Source organism: Amia ocellicauda, chromosome 12 (assembly GCF_036373705.1).
Source record: "Amia ocellicauda isolate fAmiCal2 chromosome 12, fAmiCal2.hap1, whole genome shotgun sequence".
NCBI lineage: Eukaryota > Metazoa > Chordata > Actinopteri > Amiiformes > Amiidae > Amia > Amia ocellicauda.
In genome coordinates, this window is record NC_089861.1 from 4,078,380 (window position 1) to 4,104,138 (window position 25,759).

Genomic DNA, 25,759 nt, shown 5'->3' on the forward strand with positions numbered 1-25,759 from the left:
GATACCTTCAAGCTGACCTTCATTGGAGCCATTCCTGATTATGTACTGAAGCCTCCTAAAAAGAATAACAAAAACAACAGCAACAAAGACAAACCCAATGCAGAAAGACTGGCAGTGTTCAATGACAAGATTCAACAGTCACATCTGGATATGCTAGATGAATGGTATAAAAAACTTGCACCAAAGGAAGCAATGAGTCAAACCGAATACAATGCCATTAAAACCTGGATTAACGACAAGGGTTATCTGGACCAGAATGATCCGTTGTATCAGAGGGTTGTGGGTTTCCTCCCTTAAACTGGAACTCACAGAAATAAAGGGTAAGTTTTTAATTTCCTCCTTATTGGACCTCTTGTTCATTACAATGTTAGTGTGAAATACAGTGGATACACAAAGCATACTGATTGATATTGGAAGACACAATTTGTGAGTATAAATATGTCAACATCAGGAGACTTTTTACATAATTCATTTGTAAATCATTCCAGTCTTTTCAATCTGTAACCATTGAATGTTCTTAATATCAAATATCCAAACACGTAAAACATGTATCTGGTCCATCCTTGGGAGGTTCTGTCCAGCATTTCTGTCCATGTCTTCCAGGCAGTGATGTGTCATGACCATTAACAAGGCCTGCACTCAGGGGACTGTCATACATTAACCTTTTAAAACTTTTATAAACCAACAGATATCATATGATGGAGGTGATTCCTCACAAAAAATGCTATATTGAATCGCTTTGCACTTTTTGCATTTTCCATACCTGGTGAACTGAAACAGATGACCAAGTTTGTCATGGTTAGAATTTTGAAGGTTTAAAGACATGGATTTCACAAGATCTTTTTTGATATTTTTGTGAAATAATCAGATGTACGTTTATGATTCTAACAGTTTTAATGGTAAGTAAATTCTTGGATAAACCTTTGAACCCTTGAAAGACCATTTTAGAAACTAAGGAATTAATCTCACTTTAAAATATCTATATTATGTGGAGTGAATTTAAAAAGCATAATCAATCACAAATGCACAAATCAGCAATTCGTATTGAAACTATTTTCTCTTGTTTCTTTTAAGCTGCCTTCAACACAACACCAGTAAAAATAATAATAATACTAATGTTTGTTGAGAAAATATAAAAGTTATGTTTGTGTTTTTTATTGTTGTTGGGTTTTTTTTGTAGGTGAGAGAGCAGGTTCGGAGGAGGTCGATCGTGTCACAGACGATTCAGCTGCATGAAAGAAGAAAAAACAAACGACACACTGCACAGGATGCCACTGGGTTTTCATATAATAATTAGCTTTGTTCTTGATAGTTTTATTGATCAGTAATGTAGATTGTCATGCAGCAACACAATGTGTATTTGTGACCTATTCTCTGATATCTTTTGAAAAATCAGAGCATTATAGAATACAGGAATATCATTAACTGGATGTTTTGTGTTTAAGAATCTTGGAGAGCCTAATTGTTCTCATTTATATTGATTTAGGAGTGTGGTGGTGGTGTTAGACTAGAAACAGTAGGCATTGAAGAGAAGTAGTTCTACCAACTGCACTTGTACTATTTACAAAATACATTAATTTGATTGATTTTAACACTTGGAAGGATTGTTCTTTAGTCTTGAATGTGTCTGTTCTTTACAGTGCCGAGGATGCATTAGAGAAATCTGTAATGTTTTAATCAGGAAATGTCAGACCTAGGATTGTGCTTAATATTTGTATGATTATATGCTTTTCATTGACTAATTAACATTGGATATTGTATGCATGTGTCAGGTATTCAGATCTATTCAAATTATTATTTCTATAATCAAAATCAAGCTTGGGTGCAAGAGGTTTTTCCACACCAGTACAGGTAGCTGGTATAAATATAGCCTGCATTAATCAAATAATGATACAACAAGTACTGAATCATATTTTATCCTTTAATCCTATAATAAAATTGAGTTCACCATATCTAAGTCCTGTTTGTGATGTATTTATGTATTTTGATTTAAGTGCATACAAACACTTGATTTCAACTGCAAAATAATAAATCACCTGATCATTTCTATAAGACCGACCAATGAATTCACGTCTGTTCAGTGTGCTTTGTAATGAAATGGGCAGTGAACATGCACAGCTTTTGCTACATGCTTAAGTGAGATGGTTATCAGGGGGCAGAGGCTCACGGGGCTCTGCACTCTGAGGTCCAGATGTTTCTGCATATCCAGAAATCTCCTTTAGCAAGTCTGTTTGATCCATTTTATACAAACGCCCGTGGAGTCTGACACGTTTATTACACCATTCATTCCCCATCGAAGCATTGCCGCATCCACAGCGCCGAGAGCCCGGAATAAAAGCAGGAAAAGAGCTTGTCAGAAGTGGGATTTGAACCCACGCCTCCATCTGGAGACCAGAAACCCCAGCCCGCTCGGAAGGACGAGTCCTTGAGTCTGGCGCCTTGGACCGCTCGGCCATCCTGACAGAACCGGGAGACGCCGTCCACTCCAGCCTCTCTGAGTGAGACATGAGGACTGTCCATGCCAAATGTACAAATAAATACACATACTTAAATGAATATAGACATAAATCAGTTAATACATCAATAAATACATGGACATTTATCTATTTATTTTAACATGTATTTATTCGTCCATTCATTCGTTTATTTCAAAATGTATTCATTTCATTATTTACTTGAACATGTATTTTTGATGCATTGATTTATTCATGTATTCATTTATGTAGTCATTCTTATCTGTATGCACTCATTTGAAAGTGTATCATGGATGATCCTCCATTGTGCTCACAGGTAAAGCGCACAGCGCAGACGAGTAAATCCACCCAGAGCAACAAAATAAGCGCCCAACGTGGGGCTCGAACCCACGACCCTGAGATTAACAGACAAATTCCGTAGCCGCGTCACTCAGGGGACAGAATTCAGTTTGACTGCTACAGGTGATGTGTTCAATATGTGAATTATATTAACCGTGGAGAAAATAAATATTAATTGCTTTTCTATATTGTGTAACGTTTTAGCAAAGTGTCCTGACAAGTGTCGTGATCAAAGCTAGACTCTGCACGATTTTTTAAATCCCAACTGATATTTAAAGTGGTGGGCTGCCCCAAAACAACTATTGTTATTTGAACTATTTCAATAAGTATTTATGAATATCAAAATGAAATTCTCTAAATAATGTAACTTTATTTTTGTCCATGTGCTCGACTCTCATTGGCTGCTGCCAGTGGCACAGTGGCACAATGGGCGGGTGAAGAAGCAGGACCTGTCTCTCATGCATCAGGGGATCAACCTGCCTGACCCTCTCCCTGTCGCTGCCGAGCATTTCGCACAGGCCAACGTCCACCCTGCTGTTGCTCCACCCCGGCCCCAGGGAGTGGAGCACACCTACAACCTGCCACGAGCACCGCAGGGCAGGCCAAACTGAAGAGGCGTGCCACCTCTGCAGTGGTTCCACTACCACCACCACCACCACCGCCTGAGGCAGCTGCTCCCTCAGCCTCCCGCATTCATCCCGCCAGCAGCCTCTGTCCTCCCTTGTGCTCCCAGCACACGTGTCACCCTTGCCCCCCGCCCTGCCCCCACCCTGCCCCCACCTCCGCTGTGTTTGTTGTGCCTCAAGTATAAGGTGCCCTCCTACCCTCTGGCACGCCTGGTCCACCGCCTCCTCATCATCCCACTGCCCCACGTGCCTACAAAAGGAAGGTGGAAGCAAACATGTCGGAAGTGTGGGCAGTTCAGGACAGCGGAGACCGGGCACAGCCAGTTTAAGGGCACAATATATTGCCCGGCCACAGAGACCCTTTCTAAAGAGCAGTGGCTTAAGCAAATAAAAAAACTGTAGGGCAGAAGCAGAGGTTCCCAAACTGGGGTCCGCGACCCATCAGGGGTCCGCGAGGGGGCGCTAGGGGGTCTGTGGCAAAATCTCTTCCAAAAAATACATCTCATTTTTATTTTTTTAAATACATATTTTAATTGATCAATTATGAAAGAACGTACAGGCCCATCCATCTCATTAGGTGTGAGTTGACCTAGTGAGTGAGTATATAGTAGTGAGTTGAATAAAGTTCTATGTTCTCAATTTTTCCCTTTTATTAACATTGTATAATGAGGACATTGTGGCATTTTTTGTTGGTGGGGGGCCTCAGCCAGAATCTGGTTGGCAAAGAGGTCCTTGGGAAGAAGAAGTTTGGCAACCCCTGGTCTAACGTATACAGTGTATATATAGTCCTTTATAGTGTGTATATAGATTTTGTCATTTATAATCTTTTGTATATGGTGTATATACTTTTTGTAGTGTACCTATATTCTGTATATAGTGTGTATAGTTTTTGTAGTTTACATATAGTCATGTATGTACTTTTTGTAGGGTTTTGTATATAGTTGTTGTAGTGTATATAGTCTTTTGTACATAGTTTTAGTGTATATAGTCGTTTGTGTATAGTTTTTGTAGTGTATATATATTTTTTGTATATAGTGTGTATAGTTTTTGTAGTGTGTGTGTATATATATATATATATATATATATATATATATATATATATATATATATATAATATGTGTATATATTGTATATAATGTGTATATAGTTTATCGTTGTAGTGTGTTATTTATTTAATAAACATATTTCTGCATTTATACAAGGCCTTGAGATTTCAGTTGCTTTTTTTAACCAGTCGTTTTTATTGTTGACAGAAACAGACAATACAAACTATACTTTTTTTAACCTCCCTACCCAATGCCCTCCCATATTCCCCCAACAATTCAGCTGTAAACAGTATAATAAACTTAAAATAGCTGTGTAACACTACATTAAAAACGGTAATAAATAAATAACGAAATTAAAATAACGAAAGAAATAAAGTATGTATTTATATACTTATATATTGCGTATTTTATTTATTTAGGTGTTCATTTTGTCACACATTGTCCATAGGAGGCGGCTCTCCTGCCAGACAAAATAAACAAAATTCACATTTTCTGCAATTTCCAGAAACTGTGTCAGTATCATAACATTATTAACACTGGGAATACAGAGGGGGGTCCTCAATTTCTCTCTTTCCTTTCCTTTCTCTCTCTTTTCCTCCTTTTTTCCTCTTTTTCTCTTTTATTTTCTTCCCCCCTCTTTTCCCTTCATTTTCGCTTCTTACCCCCCTTAACAGACTATTGTTCTGCAGCTACAATGTGGCGGTTTTCCCGCGCAGAGCGGTTAGCTCAGCTGGTTAGAGTCAGATACTCGTAACGCCAAGGTCGCGGGTTCGAGCTCCGTATTGGTCGCGGCTTATTTTCAATATATTTTATCCTTTTTTCACTCATTATTTATTTTCAAATGCAAAGCAATCGAACTATTTCTTATTTTTTTTACCGATTTTCCAATTTTTACTGTAAGGTTTTGTATTGCCTAACTATAATAAAATTAAATCCTGTTTTCTATATACGGAAAATACATTATTCATTTGAACAACAATAGTAGCTCATTATAATATTAATATGAATATACAGGTTGAAAGTTTTCATTAAAAAAAAAAAAAAAAAAAACACTTGTCAGAAGTGGGATTTGAACCCACGCCTCCATCTGGAGACCAGAAACCCCAACTTGCATGGAAAGACACACGTCCTTGAGTCTGGCGCCTTAGACCGCTCGGCCATCCTGACAACACGGTACGTATGTTTTGTGACATATCTTTTACAGACAACACAGACTGGTGTGTTACATTTCATATTTATATGTAGCCTAGTGTCGACAGTGGACTAGCAACTTGTGCATGACTGTCAACGTGCTTGTTGCGACCAGTTCCCTCTTAATTCCCGAGCAATCAGTTCTGTTCCCTGCCGGGTGATGGCGCTGCACACTCATCAACGCGCACTTGTCCTGATAGCAGTGGCGCACATGTATTTGTTTTCCCTTTGTGGAGCAGTAAAAACACAACAGGGCTGAATCTACTGGGATTCAAACTGGGATTGACCCATGCCCCTCTGCCCTGGAGTCCAGAGCCCTAACCACCGCTCCCCAATAATTTTGCTTCACTAGAGAGTCCTGCAGGCGTACCTATCCCAAGTCAGAAAACGAGGGCAGCTTGTGCATTCCCGGTGACTGTTAGCATCTTCATGCTCTCCTGACCACTCGGTTAGCCATGACTCCCCACATTGGCCCGACAAGTCTGTCCTCTTCAGATAGATTTGCTAATCAGGTGTTTTACAACTTTTGAACAAAGCTGTATTTCACCTTGTCCATCCCTCTAGTTACTTTCGCCACACCGAGTCAGAGTTTACTCAATCAAAATTGTTGAAAACTGTCAAAGCTGTTTCTCAGCCTTTCCTTTAAATAGTCATACAGTCACCTGCTATCAATTGATATTGGCTCATTCTTATTATCAGTTGACTGTATGGCTGTTAAAAGGAGACCCTCAGAAACATTTGGGCTGAATTAAGGCCTTTATTGATTCCAATCAATCCATAAGTATAGAGTGTAGGGTGTTATGGTTTAATTTAATCGTGCTGGTGTTGCTATGATAATAGGATCATCCTCTAGGTCTTTTTCATCTCTCGGAATCCATGCAATGTATATACAGTATATTTATTATATTTCGGATGAAGATCCCAAGATATGTGCACTTGTTTCAATTGATATGAATTCGTAACTAAGTTAGTTATTGCTGTCTGTTATCCCACCATGTACATCGCACTGTCTCTGTAAGACTGTCCTTTGAACTATACACTATAGGGACCAACACATATCTCACTTATCTCACAGTTAGACAATGTGAAATTCTTTTCTCACTAATGGTTTCCTGCTTATGATTTTGTATCAAAGGTCAAGTGCTATATGTGTGCCTAAATCTATCAGTGTTCAATTTAAAACAAACAACATGTGGATGTAACCTTTCTGACCTCAACACGTTTCCTTTTTCTCAATAAGAGTAATCTCGAAAAGTGTCTATCGTTGCAGATGTTTTGGAGATACAACCTTCAATGGCCAGCAGTGAACTTCCTCAGTGATTACTGACAACTGTTGTGAAAGAGTGGCTGTGGGAGGAGTCGTTCAGCTGATACTGTGATTTTCATTCTTTCCTGAAGCTTATATATATATATATATATATATATATATATATATATACAGTGAGGGAAAAAAGTATTTGATCCCCTGCTGATTTTGTACGTTTGCCCACTGACAAAGAAATGATCAGTCTATAATTTTAATGGTAGGTGTATTTTAACAGTGAGAGACAGAATAACAGCAAAAAAAATCCAGAAAAACGCATTTCAAAAAAGTTATAAATTGATTTGCATGTTAATGAGGGAAATAAGTATTTGACCCCTTCGACTTAGTACTTGGTGGCAAAACCCTTGTTGGCAATCACAGAGGTCAGACGTTTCTTGTAGTTGGCCACCAGGTTTGCACACATCTCAGGAGGGATTTTGTCCCACTCCTCTTTGCAGATCCTCTCCGAGTCATTAAGGTTTCGAGGCCGACGTTTGGCTCCCTCCACATTATAAAGTTTATAAAGACAGTTTTTCTGTAAGCATCACTTAAACAAAGGTAATAATACAAACACATACATATTTTCTTTTTGTGTTAATAACAGTAATTTTAGTATTTTCGGTCCCCTATTTCTCAACATTTTGTTTTAAATCTGCCACTTGTGACAAGTACTGTAATATACTTACACTGTGGAAATGAAGTGTTCTTTGTGACACATGTTTAGGGCCTGATTTTCCAAAGCTTGTGAAACAATGTAATATACAGTAATAGCAGTAGGTATGTTTATTGGATGGACTTACTGGCACATACTTACAGCATATCATTTTACTCAGAATGCTTCCAAAAACACGCTGGTCTGAGTAAATGATTTAAGAATTAGATATATTTATACACACAGACACACATCTGGGTTGCCTTGTTAGAATTCCGGCTCGAAATATTTGTAGATTGAGTGCAGAGTGTAGATATAGAAATGACAGACAGACCGCAGACAAATTAAGACAGACACTAAATCATAAAATATATCAAAGAAAATGGGAGAAGGTTGTTAATTAAAGAGCAGAGAGACATTTCAAAGGAGCAGAGCCAGGCAGGGAATATACTGTGATCAAAAATACAATTTGGTTCTGGTTAGTAAGCCCTTTAATTTGAAACTGTCTGTTTTGCTTCAGGTGCACTATGAGCAATTAGCTTGTCTAGTGTGTGAACCAACAATTAATGGATCGATCAGGTGTCATTAAACTGCTCTCTGTAGTGCTCAAATGAAAGATTGTGCCAGATTCTGTCTGCAGGTCCAGGGCGTTTTCTGACCCTTTGAACAATTCACCGTCTTCCTGTGTGAGCAGGGGATTCACAGGGGTGGCCAATGTTTTAGTTTATGGCGTTTATTTTTACTTTTAAGAAAACACAAACCTATTCTTTTTTCTTATTTAGTCATAACTATTTGAACAGTTGTAAGCATTATTATTATCATCATTATCATTATTATTACATTGGTTTACAATTTGGAATAATAAATAGAAATATATTCACAAATTAAACATCAAAACTATATTTTACATATTGAAATATTGTCAATTATCATTTAAAATTATTCACATTTGTATTAATGTAAACATTTAGTTAACAAAGGAGACATTAGAGAAAAGGAGTAAATAATTAAACACATATTAAATGAACTTTCTTCACTTAATGCTTTCCAGGAAAGTTGGTTGTTTTTGTAGCTTTTTGCAATTTCCTTCTCCTCACTTAACTCCCCCACACGATAAGTTGCTTCTATTAGTCTAGGGCTGCAGAAAAGCATTCATCTCAGTTCTCTTGTGGTTATTATTATAATTGAATGCAACACAATAACAAAGACTTCAGGTCACAATAGACTATATAAGCATAGGCAGGAATGCCTTGCAATTGTATTCTCCACTTGCAATGCGTAATATGGTTTATTGTGATGGTCAGGTTGCATGTATTCTTATTTTTTTATATATAAAAAAATAATAAATACTTGAATAGCATTTGAGGTTGTGTATTGTATGCTCTTGCTCTTAACTTTGTTTCAATAAATCTGTATACTTTGTTATAACAGTTTGTGACCCTGGTGTGGGCAGCTTCTAAGAATTAAATAAATAATACAAAAAACAAATAATAATATCAATAAATAATTAAAATATTTGGAGAACATCTATAGCTAGACTATCTGTGTGTGTGACGGATGGTTAATACAGTTCACCACACTGAAATTAAATTATTCTCAGCCCGGGTAATGGAAATTTGACCGCTGACATTGTGAGATAAGATAAAATAAATAATACAGTAATCTTAGATAAGCTTCCAGGAACCATGGGATGACAGAGCCTTTGGCATTTGCAATCATGTGCTTGTTTGTGTAAAGCCCTCTATATAGCCTGTTGCATTGTGCTATATTACTGTTATACCATCACAATTAATATGATATAAACATATATGCACCACTACATATCAAACCTATGACTGTCTAGTGTAGCTTGAGAATGGGCATCCCATACTGTACCCTGACACCATCACATGACATGCCATACCAATTCTTCAGCCTTAGATGGTTTAAGATGCGTTAACCCTACTGATAACTTTATTTTGTAAAAAATGCATATTTGTGTGTGAATGCATCATTTATTGGCAACCCGGAGCAGCTGTGCATTGCAGTGTAGCTAATAAAGCTCAAATCCAGGCCTTTGCACAACTGAAAACTAAGCCAACCGAACAAAGAGCAGTGCGACGTTGAAAGCACACCTGCGACCACAGCAGCTCAAACTCTTGAGCAGAAAGCGCATTTGTCCAGGTCCGGAAACGCAGCACGCATGCGCGGAGCCTGGTCTGCTCTTAAACTCGCTACATTGTAACGCGAGCGACAGAGACGCAGGAAAGCAGAGAGAATCGTTTCATTGAGTCAAAAAAGTCACGATGAAGGCAGCGCTTGATCTCTTTGACTTACACATTTACCAGAAGGGCTTAATCAGAGCCCATGCGGAAACGAGCCGTCACTGAAGTCTCCCAGAGTGGCTAAGACAGAAAAGTACAAGAAAAGTCCGCCTATTCTCCGGGGAAGTCCCTCAAGGAAACCCCCCCAGCCTGGGAATATTATTTCGAAACCTTGTGTCTGGTTTTTAAAGCGTTGACCACCTCGCTGGAAGATGTTTCTGCGTTAGTGTAAAAAAAAATAATAAAGCAAGTCTAGCTCAAGTTGTATTATTGCTGCAACTGGGATGCGGGGCGAATAGGCGCAGGGATCGTCTGAAACACCGCAGGGGCCGCTTTCTGGATATTGTTAACCAACTCGTTTAAACGCAGCGCTGAGATGGACGACCCCAGGCTGAAGGGCAAAATACAGAGCTACACCGCCGTGAACACCTTCTACCACGAAACCTGCCAGGAGGTGGCCCAGCTCAAGCAGCAGCTCTACCACAGGGACAACACCATCGCGGACCTGGCGGCGCGGCTGGGCAGATACGAAAGCACGGCCGTGTCTGCGGGCGCCGAGGAGCCCGTGGTGTTTGGCCCCTCCAAATCCCTGTTTGAAAACTTGTGCCAGGAGATCCGCAAACTCAAACAGCAGCACAAAGAGGCGCAAAGGGTCGCCGTCCAGCAGCTGGATGCATCGAGACTTGTGAGTGGAAAATGGTCGCTTTCTTTTAGCGCAGATACCCGCGGTTCTGCGCAGATCTGCACAATCCCAGCGCTCCCATTGGTGGAGCCGCGCAGAGCTGCGGAGATCTGCGTTACACGAGATAAACTGCAACGTGTAGTACGTTACATTTAATTTGTTTTATATCATGACTTGAAGCTACATTAACCTGTGGAGCACTATGATCACTTGATGTCAAAATAGCGACAGTATGAAAGCCTACAACGTTGAAAGGTGATATTAATAATAATAATAATAATAATAATAATAATAATAGTGATACTAATAATGTAGCCGCGATCAGAAATGCCAAATGTATTACTATTATTTTAGGATTGTTAATGTCAGAAATAGTTTTAAATGGTATTCGGAACAAAAGTTTTATATATATATATAATTCCCCGGTGACGTAAGGGGAAAGGGGGGGATTTTTTCAGATTAAGACCAAGTTTCACCAAGCCTACGTGTTTAATTTAAATAGCAATTTAATACATTATATTACTGGAGTACTGCATTTAAGTAGACTACAGTCTGTTTGACTTATTGCAATCAGCGACATTTACAGCCGTTAACAAAGGCATGTGTAAAACACAGCTCGACAGAAAGTTCTTGAATTGATTGGTTGGTTGATTGATTGATTAATTAATTACCGTCGGCGTGTTTTGAACAGCATTTGCGGTGGTAATAATGCCATTATAAAAACTATACATATAGTCGTATATTTCAAGAAAATAAATGAGCATTGATCTGTCTGTCATCCCAAGGTGGCTTGGATATTACAAATGTAGGCTTCGCTGTTACACAATATAGGCTGTATGTAGCCTATTTATGCTTCACTTCAGAATTGCAGCAGAGCCCTTACACAGAATATGTTTTTCAAAAGGAAATGGGAAGTAGATGAATGCATTACACTCCTTAAAAGGTGAACATAGTGCATAGGGTGTGTTTTGATCTCTTGCTATATAATGGTATTAAACTGATCTGATTTGTTAAGTTATGGGAGTTCATCCAAACAAAACACGTGTAGACATGGTGCCACTGTGTCTGGTTTGCAGAGCTGGTTCATTCAGCATCATAGATTTTGTTGTTATCATCTTAGCATTCACCCTAGAATTCCCTTGTATTGGGCAGGCACAGCCTGTTTTGCACGGGGTATTCACATGTGCCAAGACCTGTCCGCAAGTTTTATATTCTTCCTTATATTGAAAGGTAAGAGGAAATGTCTCTACTAAAGGCCTAGGATGCACTTATCAGTTCACTTGACTGTAGGTCTTGCTTTCCATTCTCTAGCTAATGCAAGGGAATAAGGTGTATGCCTGTGTCATGCCCAGCCTTTCCTGCAAGGAAGGCTGTCAAAATAGGGCTGTTCTGTACAAAACTCATCCATTCACAGATGTAGTGTGGGGTGCCATGTTGCTTGGTTCTTGTAGGCAGGTGTTGCTGAATTCAGAAGTAACTTGAAAAAACATAATTTCAGCCAAGAGCACCAGACAGGATCTCCATTGTATTGAAATTATATTGGTCATCTGGGGAGGCATGCTTTGGTACCGACACAGTGGCACCATAATTATAACCAAAAGACATTTCTCTAATGTAGAAGTGGTTTGTGTGTTATCATCCTTCGTCTTTCTAAACAGAGCAAGACTTGAAACGGAACGTGTGTATTTACTCTGACGCTGGGCAGGCGATGGTCCCGACTGTCTTAACCACTCTCCACCCCGTGTTTCAGGAGATGCAGACGCTGCAGCAACAGCTGAGGGAAAAGGAGCAGGAGATCCAGAGGATGATGAGCCGGCCACAGCACGAGAAAGACCTGGAGATCATGCAGCTGCGGCGCACTGTGGATGAGAGGGACCGGGTTCAGGCCACCCGGGTGGTCCTGTGTCACTCCCTGGCTGAGGAGGCGGACCAGCTGCGCACCCAGCTGGGCACCACGGTGGGGGTGTGTCAGCAGCTCATGCACAAGCTGGAGCAGAGGCAACAGTTTGGAGACTCTGAAGAGGCCCATCTTCGCTCTGAACCCCCCAAAGAGGTAAAACTCCAGGGAGTAACCCCTTCAACTCCCGACCCCTCTTTCTCTTACACTGTAAGCCGCTGTGTTTTTGCGTTTCTTAGAATATAAGAGAGTTTACAACTGAGAGGCGTCTCTTTGAGCTGTCCTGTTCGTTTTGTTAGCCATAGTAACCCCGTGATCCAGTCTTTTTGATTAATTCCAAGGTTGCCTTCGAAGCCTGTAGCACTTTTTTCTTTCAAAATGACATCTGTTATATTTTTGATCAGTAGTGAACACCATTGGCTTCATTCCACCTCCCAAAGGTGTAAAGCAACATTGTTCGATGAAGAGCATTCAAATGATGTTGTAAGAGCAGTTGTGAGATGTAGAAAGCCATTTTGTCATTCAGGATCTGTACTTACTATGGAATTAATCAGCAGTGATAGTGGAAGTGAATTGCAGAGAGTCTTACCTTGCTGTTTCCTGCCTCTGCAGTGTGGGGACGCCTCCAGGATGGCTCAGCTTGAAGCAGTAATTTGCGAGCTACAAGAAGAAAACAAATCCCTGAAACACAAAGTGGCCTATGTAAGTCTATTTTTGCATCTTTCTCTTTGCTACTGGGATTTGGGACTTCACACACGCAAATGCTAAAGCAAGCCAACCCCATGAAAGAAAAACAAATAAGTTCTATAATGAAACTGTCTGAAAACAAAGGAGTACTGTAATTAACATAGTATAGCTTTTGTATAACTGAACATCTGTTTTGTGTGGTTGAAAAAAAATGTGAAAACAACATCATGCATTGATATTCTAGATTTGAGGAAGATTTGGTGCATTTTGTATACAGATCGCACAACCTCTGCTTTGTAAAGGACAGGTAGTGAACCATGATCCTTGTTCTGCTACAGGTGGAGAGCCTAAATGCTAAATGGCAGAAGTACGATTCTAGTCGGGAAGAGTACGTGAAGGGCCTGTTCCAGAAGCTGAAGCAGTCAAATCCCCAGGCTGGATTAGTGCCAGTGCCCACCAACAGCAGCCTGATGCAGCAGGAGATTCGGAGACTCAACCGCCTCCTGGAGGAAAAGATGAAGGACTGCAGCAGTGTGAGCAAGCAGCTGGAAGAGAGCAGGAAGAGGGACAGCGAGCGGATTCAGATGCTTGAGCAGCAGGTATTTATGAAGTCAAGAGCTTTGGCAATGGAAAGTGGGAGCCCTCTTATTATAGTAGGGCAGCACAGTGGTTAGGAAGCCTTGCAGCTTCTGGGGTCCAAGTTTGGTTCCAGACTTTGTGTGTCTGCCTGTGTGGAGGTTGTGATCTGTCCGAGGCCTCGTGGGTTTTTGCTTCGGTCGGTCTGGTTAGGTTCCAGCTCACCACAACCCTGTACTGGATTAAGCAGTAACTGAAAACGCTTGGATGGATGGATGGATGGATGGATGCATGGATGATTACAGTCACCCAACTTGTTAGTGTTTTCCAATCACATCAATCTTTTCTTATCTTTCCAGGTGCTGATCTATGCAGACGACTTTAAATCTGAGCGAGCCGATCGAGAGAGGGCTCAAAGCAAGATTCAGGACCTGCAGGACGAGATCCTCCGCCTGCAGCTGCAGATCAGAAGACAGGTAAGAATCTAAATCACTTGTTTAGTTGACAGATGCATTCACTTATTAAAGGTTCAGTTATTGCTTGGCTTTTTAAAATGTATTTGAACACTGATGACTACATCTACAAATTGCGCTGCATAGCAAAAGTAAAGAAAATGCAAAAATCCTATCTATGCTACTAAGATCAGGTGACTGTTGAGGTTCCTTATTTTAGTTAAACCCCAGGCTGATAAATCAGGTCTATTGTTGAGTTAAATGACAGGAAACCAAATGCAGTACTGCTCATTGGTCACTGGCAGATTACGATTTCAGATTTTAAGAAAAACGGAACATGCCATTTTTAACTTTTGCACAGAGAGAAGTCCAACAAACAAACAAACAATAATAACTGCATCATTAAGAACAACAATAATAATAATAACACGGTTCTTTGTTGACTTGCTAGGACTCGAGAGATCAAGCCGCCTCTTGCCGAATTCGGCTCGGGAACCTGACCGTCATGCACGTGGAAACAGAGGCGGCCGACCCCCTGCAGCGGAGCAGCCCCGATCCGCCAGGACCGAGCAGACCCAACAGCCAGGCTCCTCAAGACTTGGCACTCGCTGTCAGGACTGAGCGCAGAGCCATGACTGACCTGCAGTGCCCGCGCTGCCTCACCACGTACAACGACGACCAGACCGCAGAGTTCCTGAAGCATTGTACGGACTGCGCCGAGTTGTGACAGGAAGAAGGGCGGCTGTCACAGCGAAGGGCCAAGGAACCAGAGGAGTAAAGCACTACATGAACTGGCTGTTGGTGCAGCGGGAGACGTCCGTGACACTGCTGCGGCCAGGGAAAGACAGTATTGACACTCTGACAGGTGGTCGTTTTCCGCTACGGACTGTGACCGGTCTGCCAGCTCTATTCTTCACGGTCTCTTGTCTGTTCCTTAAAGGTGGAGGCAAGTCTGTTCATGCAAACAGGTGGACTTCCACCTCATTCTCTACGTGAACGTCTTTCTATCCTTGAGCCATTCTTGTTGGGTTGGACATGTGTCTGTTATGTTAAGGGTATGTTATTCTTCTCTTACCCCAAATGTTAAAACTGAGGGTTTTTTTTTTTTTATATTGTAAAAAAACTGACACTGTCCTTGGACAGATATTTAATTAATTATTCAAAAAATCAATCTGTAACAAGATATACCTCATATTCAACTCTAGTGTTGGTACAGGTTGGCTCATTTCTATAAATACATTCTATCCACCCAAGTCTTTTAAACTATTTTGCACTTTTTGTTTGTACAGTGTATGTTTAATTATACAATATTATTTATTTTTTCTTTTATGTATACAGAAGCTGTTTTGTCTTGTTCGTTTAGGTTTAACCTTTCTAAATGCTGGTGCTGTTTGTGTTAATATTGTAAGATAGTAACACATTTTTCCGGGAGATTTTCTTTTCTGCAAAGAGAGCGTTTGTCAAAAGCAGACATTTTTCATAGTTTGCGTTTTGCTTTTGTAAGGTTACTGACTCACTCATTTCTTACAAAGAAAATAGACCAGCCAGCATCTGGCTTTTAACTGTCTATGCATATGTGATTTCCATTGTAAATTCAACTTACCAATAGGAAAGAAGTGAGCTGCAAAATTTAAAGATTTCAAACATACTGAACAACAAATCTAACAGTATTATTGAGACCATTGGTAGATCTATGGATTGGATCCTTTTTTGCACTAAACTTTTTAATTTATATTTTTTTACCTCAAACTAATTATTGATTTACATTTACAATGTACCACATGTATGCATGATATTGTATTTAAAATAATATTTTTATAATAAAATGTTGCAACATTGTAAGCAGTGGAATTTGCTCATTGATGGCAAAGATAGTTGATGCAGCCACATAAACAGGGATGCTTGCTATAATACAGGCTTCTATCATTTCACCCTTTTGTTATCCAGAAAGGTAGCTGTGGCTTTAACATTGGGAGGGCTTGTGACAGGTTCAAAGACGTGCTTAATGTGGTTAAGGCGTTTTCTGTTTAAAGAAAGAAAAACGTATGAACACAGACACTGTGCTTGTAAGCTGCGATTTCACACCCTAGCAGAAGTGGTTGTGCAACTAATGGAAATTCCCATCCTTTACTGCATTGTGTTATGGCTGCTGCAACGAAGTACAAATTCTTATCTGATAATAACCTTGCTGCTTTAAAACACTGACTGAAGATAAGTGGGCTATAAGGAGTAGCTCAGTTTGCGTTCATTGTCCAGACATGTGGTGATCCACAGAAGAGCAAAAACATCCCCAGTACACCACAATGCTATCCTTGTGGTTATGGCAGCTTAGGGCTTGTTTCCTCATGGTTTGAGCAGAGGGATTACACGTGAGGTTTTGTTTGTAGGGAAATAACAGAGTGTCTCGTACAGTACTGAAGCAATAGACCTGTATTGCTGGAAGATGATTCAGTCTCAGGCCGAGTTATGACATCAGTGGCAGGCCCCTAGATTGGAAAGTTGGTTTGTATCACACAGGCCAATAACAACTGTATTAGTACTGGAGTGTTATACTAATGACTGAATGTGAATTTGAATAGTGGTATTTGTATTTTATTAAGAAACTAAACTTTTTTTGCAGATGTTCATCTCTTTTTTTCCCATTTACATTTTCAGGCACACTACTTAAAGCACGTTCATTTCGATTAATCATTGAACAGGGTGCAAACATACGTACGGGTGATGGCATAAAGAGAACCTGCAAAGCAACGCTAGAAAGTCAAAAGTCAGATAATGAGATAAAAAACTAACCGGACAACTGGTTATAGTTTTGCGGCTTCAACTTGGAAGACGCTGTGTCTACAGAACACCAAAGCTGCCGAATCCTCAAAACACCCCAGTCCTGTAAGAGAGGGAATCGATGTGAGAGCAGGACAAAAAAATCCGCAGTCCACAAAGACGTGTGTTGCTATTGATCAAGTGTAAAATAAGATGTTCATTCTTTGTTGTTGCTCTTGGTTATATTAAATCACAATGATATAGTCAATTTCTGTTTCCTTTTCTTTAACAGACATGCCAACCCAAGAGAGTGGGTTGAATTGTGACAAAAGAACACCTACGTCAAAACAATTTATAAAATAAAAATTCAACACGAAAAACCCAAAGAAAAATAGGGACATTTGCTGGTATTTCCATTTTCCCTAAGCATGCCAGAATGGATCGCTTTTGTTCTGCTTGTGAGGCCCTCTTTGGCAGCCGCTTGATATGAATCTTACTCTAAGTTTTTCTCACAGGGGGAAATACAGAAGGCCCACTCATTTCTCTCTGGAGGGACCATCTGATGTTGGTCATGTGTCAAGGCATGCGAGAGAAAAGTCAAAGTCAACTTTCTAAGTATTTCATACTCCCAGTTCATAGGTTAGAAAAGTAAACACAAATGGGCTTCCGTTACTATATTGTAGCTGATATTAAGATTAGGCATTATCCTTAAAATACACAGTTTGTGCTGACTATACTATTTAAATTATGCATATACATGTAGTTTTTGAGGTTACTTTTTTTGTGGCTTTCTTTTGGTTAAATTCAGTGTGATGAAAAATGATGTGGAATAAATTCTGCCTCCTTCTAAATTAACTTGTACAAGTGTAGGTTGTTAGGGATTCCCCCCAGCAGTGGTTAGCTGCACTATTGTGTAAGGCCCAATATGGATTCCCCATCATTTATAATCTACTGCAACCCACCCCTTTCCTTAGTATTGTCTTTATTGTACTACAGCGGAACAATTTAGGTCATTAAAGGCAGGGATTTTTGAAAAGTAATTTTAACTACATTTAATAAAATGAAAATAGCTAGTGACTGTTAACTTCAGGTTAAATTAAGAACACTTAAAGCCGAGAACCCACCCAATCCAAAAAACTATGTTTTTAGTCTTGTGTAAACTTCGGAATTTGTGCTCTAATCTTGGAGAGCAGAGGGGTTATACAGTCAAACCTTTTCGGAAAAGAGCATGTTATCTATATCCTGCAGAAGACACTGCTCCCCAGATATGATAAATCGATGCTTAATGTTTTGGTAAATCCTGAAAAGCTTGCATTTGTGTTTGTCTACTGCTGCTTTTAAAGGAAGAAGAAACATAAGAAAGTTTACAATCGAGAGGAGGCCATTCACCCCATCGTGCTCGTTTGGTGTCCATTAATAACTAAGTGATCAAGGATCCTATCCAGTCTGTTTTTGAATGTTCCCAAATTGTCTCTTCAGCCACATCGCTGGGGAGTTTGTTCAGATTGTGACGCCTCTCTGTGTGAAGAAGTGTCTCCTGTTTTCTGTCTTGAATGCCTTGAAGCCCAATTTCCATTTGTGTCCCCGGGTGCGTGTGTCCCTGCTGATCTGGAAAAGCTCCTCTGATTTGATGTGGTCGATGCCTTTCATGATTTTGTAGACTTGGATCAAGTCCCCACGTAGTCTCCTCTGTTCCAGGGTGAAAAGGTTCAGGTCCTCAGTCTCTCAGTAGGACATTCCCTTCAGACCTGGAATAAGTCTGGTTGCTCTCCTCTGAACTGCCTCTAGAGCAGCGATATCTTTCTTGAAGTGTAGACTCCTAGGTCTTTCACATGTCATACTTCCTTCTATTGTTCTATTCCTCCCATAGTGTAATTATAGTGGACATTTTTGTTACCTGCATGTATTACCTTGCACTTGTCCACATTGAATTTCATCTGCCAGGTGTTGGCCCACAACTGAATATTATCTAAGTCCCTTTGAATAGCCAGTGCTGCTAAGTTTGTTAACTATCCCAGAGTCCAGATCATTAATATAGATTAGAAAAAGCACAGGCCCTAGTACTGATCCCTGTGGAACTCCACTAACAACCTCACTCCAGTTAGAAGCAACTCCTCTAATTGACACCCTCTGTCTCCTATACATCAACCAGTTCATAATCCATCTACTTACATTACCCTGAATGCCTACAGCTTCCAATTTGAGGATCCGTCTTTGGTGTGGAACCTTATCAAAAGCTTTCTGAAAATCTAAGTATATCATATCATATGCTTTCACATGATCTACAGCTGCAGTTACATGTTCAAAAAATTTGAATAAAGTAGCAACACATGATCTGCCTCATCTTAACCCATGTTGACTATCTCCAAGAATATGGTTTTCATTAAGAATCACAGCAACCTTCCAGCAGAGCTCTTCTCTGCACTTCCAGCTCTGTGTGAATTTGGACTTGGATAAAGAGGGGGAGAAAACACCCCCCACCCCTGTGAGCAGAGGCAGTAAAGAGCGAAGGGGCTAAATTTCACTTTTGATCATTTGTGTATCCATAAATACAGGGAAATTCCCATTAAAAAGGGAATTCCCACAGATCTAAAAGCACCGTCTGCACAGCCTACATAAACATTGAGTGCTTTATGGCTGAAATGAAGACATTGTTATGATGATGATTATTATTATTATTATTATTATTATTATTATTATTATTTGGTCTGTTAATTTAAATAGGAAAGGACCTGGTTTTTCAGCTGCTACTGACTCTACTGTACACAACAATTTTGTCAATTACAGTGCTTTACTGCTGGCAACACTTATAGTGGCAATCTGGATTTTCCCAAAATGTTTTATTCAAATACTCACGTGCCCCAGGCTGTCCATAACGATAAGATAACTCGTGGCAGATATGCTTACCTATTATCTCCTCTTTGATCTCTGATTTAATGTGCTTGCTTTCCTTTAATAGTCAGATCATTCAGTATATTTCCCTATTGTCCAAAAACTGTTTGCAAGAAGTATTTTTAAGAGCACTTCACCACAGCAAAGTCCCCACCCGGGACTTTGTAATCCAGAAACGAGAAAAACTAAAAACTAAAAAAAGGAAAACAAAAGCCATCAGGAGTTAATTTTATATTCAAAGCTTTTCTGACAGCACCTGCTAAAGATAACCACTTAATTTTGAATCACAAAATTGGACTGCAAATAGCTTTTAATGTGTGTTTCTTTCTTGTATGTACTGGTTTGTTCTTCCATTCTGCTTTGGGTAAAGAATGTCCAGCTAAGGAGCACATCTGTCTTTTAAAAAGTATTTCCCAATAAAACTACCAGTTTATGTCACTTTGCTTCATAAGGTAACTGTACTGTTGTACTGATGAACGCACTAAATGGGAAAGTACATTTTACTTCCGTAATTCAATGAGGTTGTTTCACAGGAGATAGTCAATATGATTGTTTCTTGTTACTCAAATTGAAATGATTTCAGGATTATTTCACCTCATCATTACAGCTTGGTTAACGAAGAAGAAACTGTGTGTTCATTAACATTCAACACTGCCTGGTCTAGACTGCATACCGAAGAGCTCACAAGTGAAAAGTAGTTGCTTTGAAGGATGACTGGCACAATTTTAAACTTTCCATGGAAATCACAAAGATAGCACAGGTGAATCAGTCAGACAAAACATAAGAGACTGTTGAGTAACCATCTGGTGTGATTTGACACACACTCTTTCTCTTGCTCATATATTAGGCATGCATACATTCAAACCATCCAAAAAGTCACTCCTACTTCTTTAAATCGTAGCTGGATGTGACATTTCTCCCCTAACGATCATGTAGACACATACACATACACTCACACACCAAAACAACAATTATTTTGTGCTGGCTACCATAAAAAGTATGTCTGTAAAACATTATTGCTCTTGGGTTTGGTAAGTCGCCCTGAACAAGGGTGTCTGCTAAAAAATAAATAATAGTAAAATAATAATAAAACATGTAATGAAATGTAAAATACTGGAAAGTTTTTAATAAATAAAATTGTCCCCCACTACTGTAATGACCCAAATTGTTTTATTTATATTTAAACGAAGGCAGATTAGTATTTAGACTCCATAGTCCCAGAGCATTACAATTGACTTGGTGGAATTTTATCTGCAGTGAACCACATACAGGATTAAAGAAGAGGACTCTCGGAGCTGTAGAAATGATTCAAAAGTGCAATTTAGCTGTGTTTCACTTTCTCTGAAAAAGTTACAACACTTTACTGTAAGTGGCTGATGATTAATTCATGTTGGATGAGGGGAATAATATGAACGAAGAATAGTGGAATATTTTGTGAATACATGCTTACCTCACGCACCTTCACTAGGAAAGCAACAGGAAATCACGTTACGTCAAGTATGAACTCAGTTGACCTATTATAACATTTTTGAAAATAATGGGCACCGATTCACAATGTATGAATGCATGAATCCCACAGGAATCATATATGAATGCCTACGAACGCACTTCCACTGAGGTCTTGTGTCGATCCCATGTGTAAACCCCAACCCCAACCCTAGTCTATAACCCTGACGCAGACCTGAACTTATTAAACAGGTGATGAACAGCAGAACTCAGAAGTCATTTTCATAGCCAAATTCATTACAGATTGGGCCCCATTCTTGTAAAGTTGGACCATCAAATGTTGCCCATCTCTCTGTTTGAAAACGATCAGCAAGACTGCATAGCCAGGGCCTCGGAAAGCTTGCAATGTAACACTCAAACCACCAGCCTCTACTGGAGACTTCCACAGTCACTTCCTCTAAAGAGACAATGGCTGTGTTAGACGGTTGTAGGAAGCCCTACACTGTCACAAAACACGCTGGAGACAAAGGGAAGGGAAGTTTAATCCTTTCATTATTTGTGAAGATATTTAGGACGTGCTGTAACTGATAAAAGGACATTTCGATTAGTCAGTTTCCTCGCATTCCAATGGAACATAACGTAAAATGAATGTAAAACTAATTACCTTCACACTCTGAATGTCATACTGTATGAATGACTTCACAACGCACTTGTGATTAGTGTGTAAAGGTAAATGGGACTTTTTACATTGGATTTTTTTCTTTATTGTTGCTTAGCCTGTAATTGGTACCAGACTTAATTCCCCCTCAGTGCTTTTGTATGTGAAGTCCTCGCTTCACCGTTTCTTGTGACATGAAGGTCGCTGTCTAACCACACACAAAGGCAGGGCTGAGCGACAGGAAGTGTGAAATAACTAAGGAAGTTTAAAAATTACAGATATTCTGCCTTAAAAAAGTTCCCTTTTGTTTTAAGTAGGTGTTTCTGTAGACTGGATATGAGAGGTGAGGTAGGCTATCTTTAGAACGTCTTCCTGTTACTTTAATTGGTGGGGCCCCACTCCTTTAATGTTAACAACAAGAAAAAGAAAGAGAAAAAAGCTAAGAAATAAAATGTTTGTGTTTTGTTTTCCTTCTTCATACAACTGGACCAAGACCACTGCTAACATGTTAACAACAACCAACCAATATAGATACATCAAAACATTAAAAGTAACAGCATTCCAGTGATCTTTCTGAACTCTGCAGTTTAACTGGTGAGCACAGCAGGGCAAGCATATCTATAAGCCTAAAAAGACCTATTACTATTTCTATCAAGCTTAATCTTGATACGCTAGGGGTGATGGGGGGGTATTGACTTATTTTAGTTTTCCCTCAGCTGTTTAGGACAGAACTTTCTTCTGACAAAGATGAATTGAATAGATATGGAGCCAATTTATTCACTGTCATAAACCGGTTTTGCTTAACTGATTTCCAACTTTGTTTACCTATTGTTGTATATGTATAATGTAGTATATAGAGAGAGAAAGATAGATACATATATTTCAGGTGTACAAAAAGGTTTAAGAAATCATTATCATATTTTTACATATCATGTCATTCATCCTCATCTCTAACCATATATACACTCTAGGGGGAGACCAGAATCTGCTAGGATGTGATATCATCCCTTGACGTGTAAAGCTCATAACTGGGTTTTTTTTTTTTTTTTTTTTTTAGGGGCAGGAAACCCTTCTAATTTCATAAAGCACTTTCACTTTCAAAGAGATTTTCGGAAGATAACCTTTGTAAAATGGGTAGGTGTCACCACTCAGCAGTGTAAAACCATATAGATAGTTTTATTTCGATTTGGTTGAGACAGGTTAGGTTGGACCTCGCTGTTACATTCTTCGAACACCGGTATCTCCAAAGTGTCTTGCTTTGTTCCTTAGTCAGTCTATTCTCGTATTAGATATGGGATGTTTCATAATGGACTTATTAGAAAACACCAAAAAAAAACAAACAAACAAAAAAAAAAAACATTTTGACCACATACACCTTTTCTCTCTCTCCCTCTGAAGATTTCCAACTAGAATTGTTGCATAATTCTTACTGGCAAGGGTTACTTCTGGAACCCCGAAGTCTGACTCATACACACACTTGAGCTGCATGTCTCGTCCGTGATGTAAACGATAGGGACCTACTTTTCATGAACTTTCGGAATGAGAAGTCATTAATATTTACATACCCTAGAGACCAAATACTCAGAGACGAGGTTTGTGTGTGTGCGTGTGATTTTTCCTAATTGTGTCAGTGACCAAGACACCGTAACTTCAATGCAAATCTTTCTACAACGCTGTAGATGTAGGGGTCTACACATTAAAGTGTGCTGATCCAGACAGCTTCATTACAGTAGCTGTATTCCAGTTGTATAATTTAACACCAGTACGATCACTGCGATCACAAATCTCTTTAGATTTCTTTAGGTGGCTGTTGCAGGTATAGATAACTCATTTTGTATTGTATGGACTTATACTGCACAACAGACTGTAAAATGTTAGACCACTACACAGTTACAAGGTGTGTAGGCTGTAAAATATATAATCCCCTCGCTTTGTTAAGAAGAGGAAAAGCAGTTGCACTATATGGAAGCACGTGTTTAATACCATGCCAAAACCAATACCAAAACCCTAGTGTAAATTCTCTGTATACAACATCTTTGCATGTACAGTGAGGGAAAAAAGTATTTGATCCCCTGCTGATTTTGTGCGTTTGCCCACTGACAAAGAAATGATCAGTCTATAATTTTAATGGTAGGTGTATTTTAACAGTGAGAGACAGAATAACAACAAAAATATCCAGAAAAACGCATTTCAAAAAAGTTATAAATTGATTTGCATGTTAATGAGGGAAATAAGTATTTGATCCCCTATCAATCAGCAAGATTTCTGGCTCCCAGGTGTCTTTTATACAGGTAACGAGCTGAGATTAGGAGCACTCTCTTAAAGGGAGTGCTCCTAATCTCAGCTCGTTACCTGTATAAAAGACACCTGTCCACAGGAGCAATCAATCAATCAGATTCCAAACTGTCCACCATGGCCAAGACCAAAGAGCTGTCCAAGGATGTCAGGGACAAGATTGTAGACCTACACAAGGCTGGAATGGGCTACAAGACCATCGCCAAGCAGCTTGGTGAGACGGTGACAACAGTTGGTGCGATTATTCGCAAATGGAAGAAACAAAAAATAAGTCTCCCTCGGTCTGGGGCTCCATGCAAGATCTCACCTCGTGGAGTTTCAATGATCATGAGAACGGTGAGGAATCAGCCCAGAACTACACGGGAGGATCTTGTTAATGATCTCAAGGCAGCTGGGACCATATTCACCAAGAAAACAATTGGTAAGACACTACGCCGTGAAGGACTGAAATCCTGCAGCGCCCGCAAGGTCCCCTGCTCAAGAAAGCACATGTACAGGCCCGTCTGAAGTTTGCCAGTGAACATCTGAATGATTCAGAGGAGAACTGGGTGAAAGTGTTGTGGTCATATATGACCAAAATCGAGCTCTTTGGCATCAACTCAACTCGCCGTGTTTAGAAGAGGAGAAATGACCCCAGGAACACCATCCCCACCGTCAAACATGGAGGTGGAAACATTATGCTTTGGGGGTGTTTTTCTGCTAAGGGGACAGGACAACTGCACCGCATCAAAGGGACGATGGACGGGGCCATGTACCGTCAAATCTTGGGTGAGAACCTCCTTCCCTCAGCCAGGGCATTGAAAATGGGTCGTGGATGGGTATTCCAGCATGACAATGACCCAAAACACACAGCCAAGGCAACAAAGGAGTGGCTCAAGAAGAAGCACATTAAGGTCCTGGAGTGGCCTAGCCAGTCTCCAGACCTTAATCCCATAGAAAATCTGTGGAGGGAGCTGAAGGTTCGAGTTGCCAAACGTCAGCCTCGAAACCTTAATGACTTGGAGAGGATCTGCAAAGAGGAGTGGGACAAAATCCCTCCTGAGATGTGTGCAAACCTGGTGGCCAACTACAGGAAACGTCTGACCTCTGACCCAACAAGGGTTTTGCCGCCAAGTACTAAGTCGAAGGGTCAAATACTTATTTCCCTCATTAACATGCAAATCAATTTATAACTTTTTTGAAATGCGTTTTTCTGGATATTTTTGCTGTTATTCTGTCTCTCACTGTTAAAATACACCTACCATTAAAATTATAGACTGATCATTTCTTTGTCAGTGGGCAAACGTACAAAATCAGCAGGGGATCAAATACTTTTTTCCCTCACTGTATATTAGGATTTAATTTTTCTTTGGGGGCAGTGGGGACGACACACATTTATTTTAACCTGTTAAACTCAAATCCAGTAAGCTTTGAGACTCCAGGACAGTGGTCAAAATGAAATTTCGGCTCTTGAAAGTAGCAGTGACTGGAATGCTTTCTTTTC

At 39.8% G+C, this 25,759-nt stretch overlaps 1 protein-coding gene and 2 non-coding genes across 3 annotated transcripts; 1 reads left to right on the plus strand and 2 right to left on the minus strand.

The window, feature by feature from the left end:
* Positions 1-2,351: 2,351 nt before the first annotated feature.
* trnal-caa (transfer RNA leucine (anticodon CAA)) lies at positions 2,352-2,462 on the minus strand. The gene is made up of 2 exons: positions 2,425-2,462; positions 2,352-2,397 (listed from the first exon to the last, which is right to left on the minus strand). It is a non-coding gene; the product is annotated as a tRNA-Leu (tRNA).
* A 3,077-nt stretch (positions 2,463-5,539) lies between these two features.
* trnal-caa (transfer RNA leucine (anticodon CAA)) lies at positions 5,540-5,652 on the minus strand. Its single transcript has 2 exons — positions 5,615-5,652; positions 5,540-5,585 (listed from the first exon to the last, which is right to left on the minus strand). It is a non-coding gene; the product is annotated as a tRNA-Leu (tRNA).
* Positions 5,653-9,801: 4,149 nt separating this feature from the next.
* Positions 9,802-16,070, plus strand: tnip2 (TNFAIP3 interacting protein 2). The gene is made up of 6 exons (XM_066718117.1): positions 9,802-10,619; positions 12,367-12,669; positions 13,126-13,215; positions 13,539-13,799; positions 14,136-14,252; positions 14,680-16,070. Exons 1-6 carry the CDS (start codon positions 10,311-10,313, stop codon positions 14,953-14,955), a joined length of 1,356 nt encoding a protein of 451 aa, XP_066574214.1. The 5' UTR covers positions 9,802-10,310; the 3' UTR covers positions 14,956-16,070.
* The last annotated feature ends 9,689 nt before the right edge of the window (positions 16,071-25,759 follow it).

Excerpts from the sequence above, each read along its gene's own strand:
- tnip2 (XM_066718117.1), top strand. The coding sequence starts at position 10,311 with ATGGACGACCCCAGGCTGAAGGGCAAAATACAGAGCTACACCGCCGTG. Across the intron at positions 10,620-12,366 it reads AGCTGGATGCATCGAGACTT|GAGATGCAGACGCTGCAGCA; the intron begins GTGAGTGGAAAA and ends CCCGTGTTTCAG. Across the intron at positions 13,800-14,135 it reads TTCAGATGCTTGAGCAGCAG|GTGCTGATCTATGCAGACGA; the intron begins GTATTTATGAAG and ends TTATCTTTCCAG.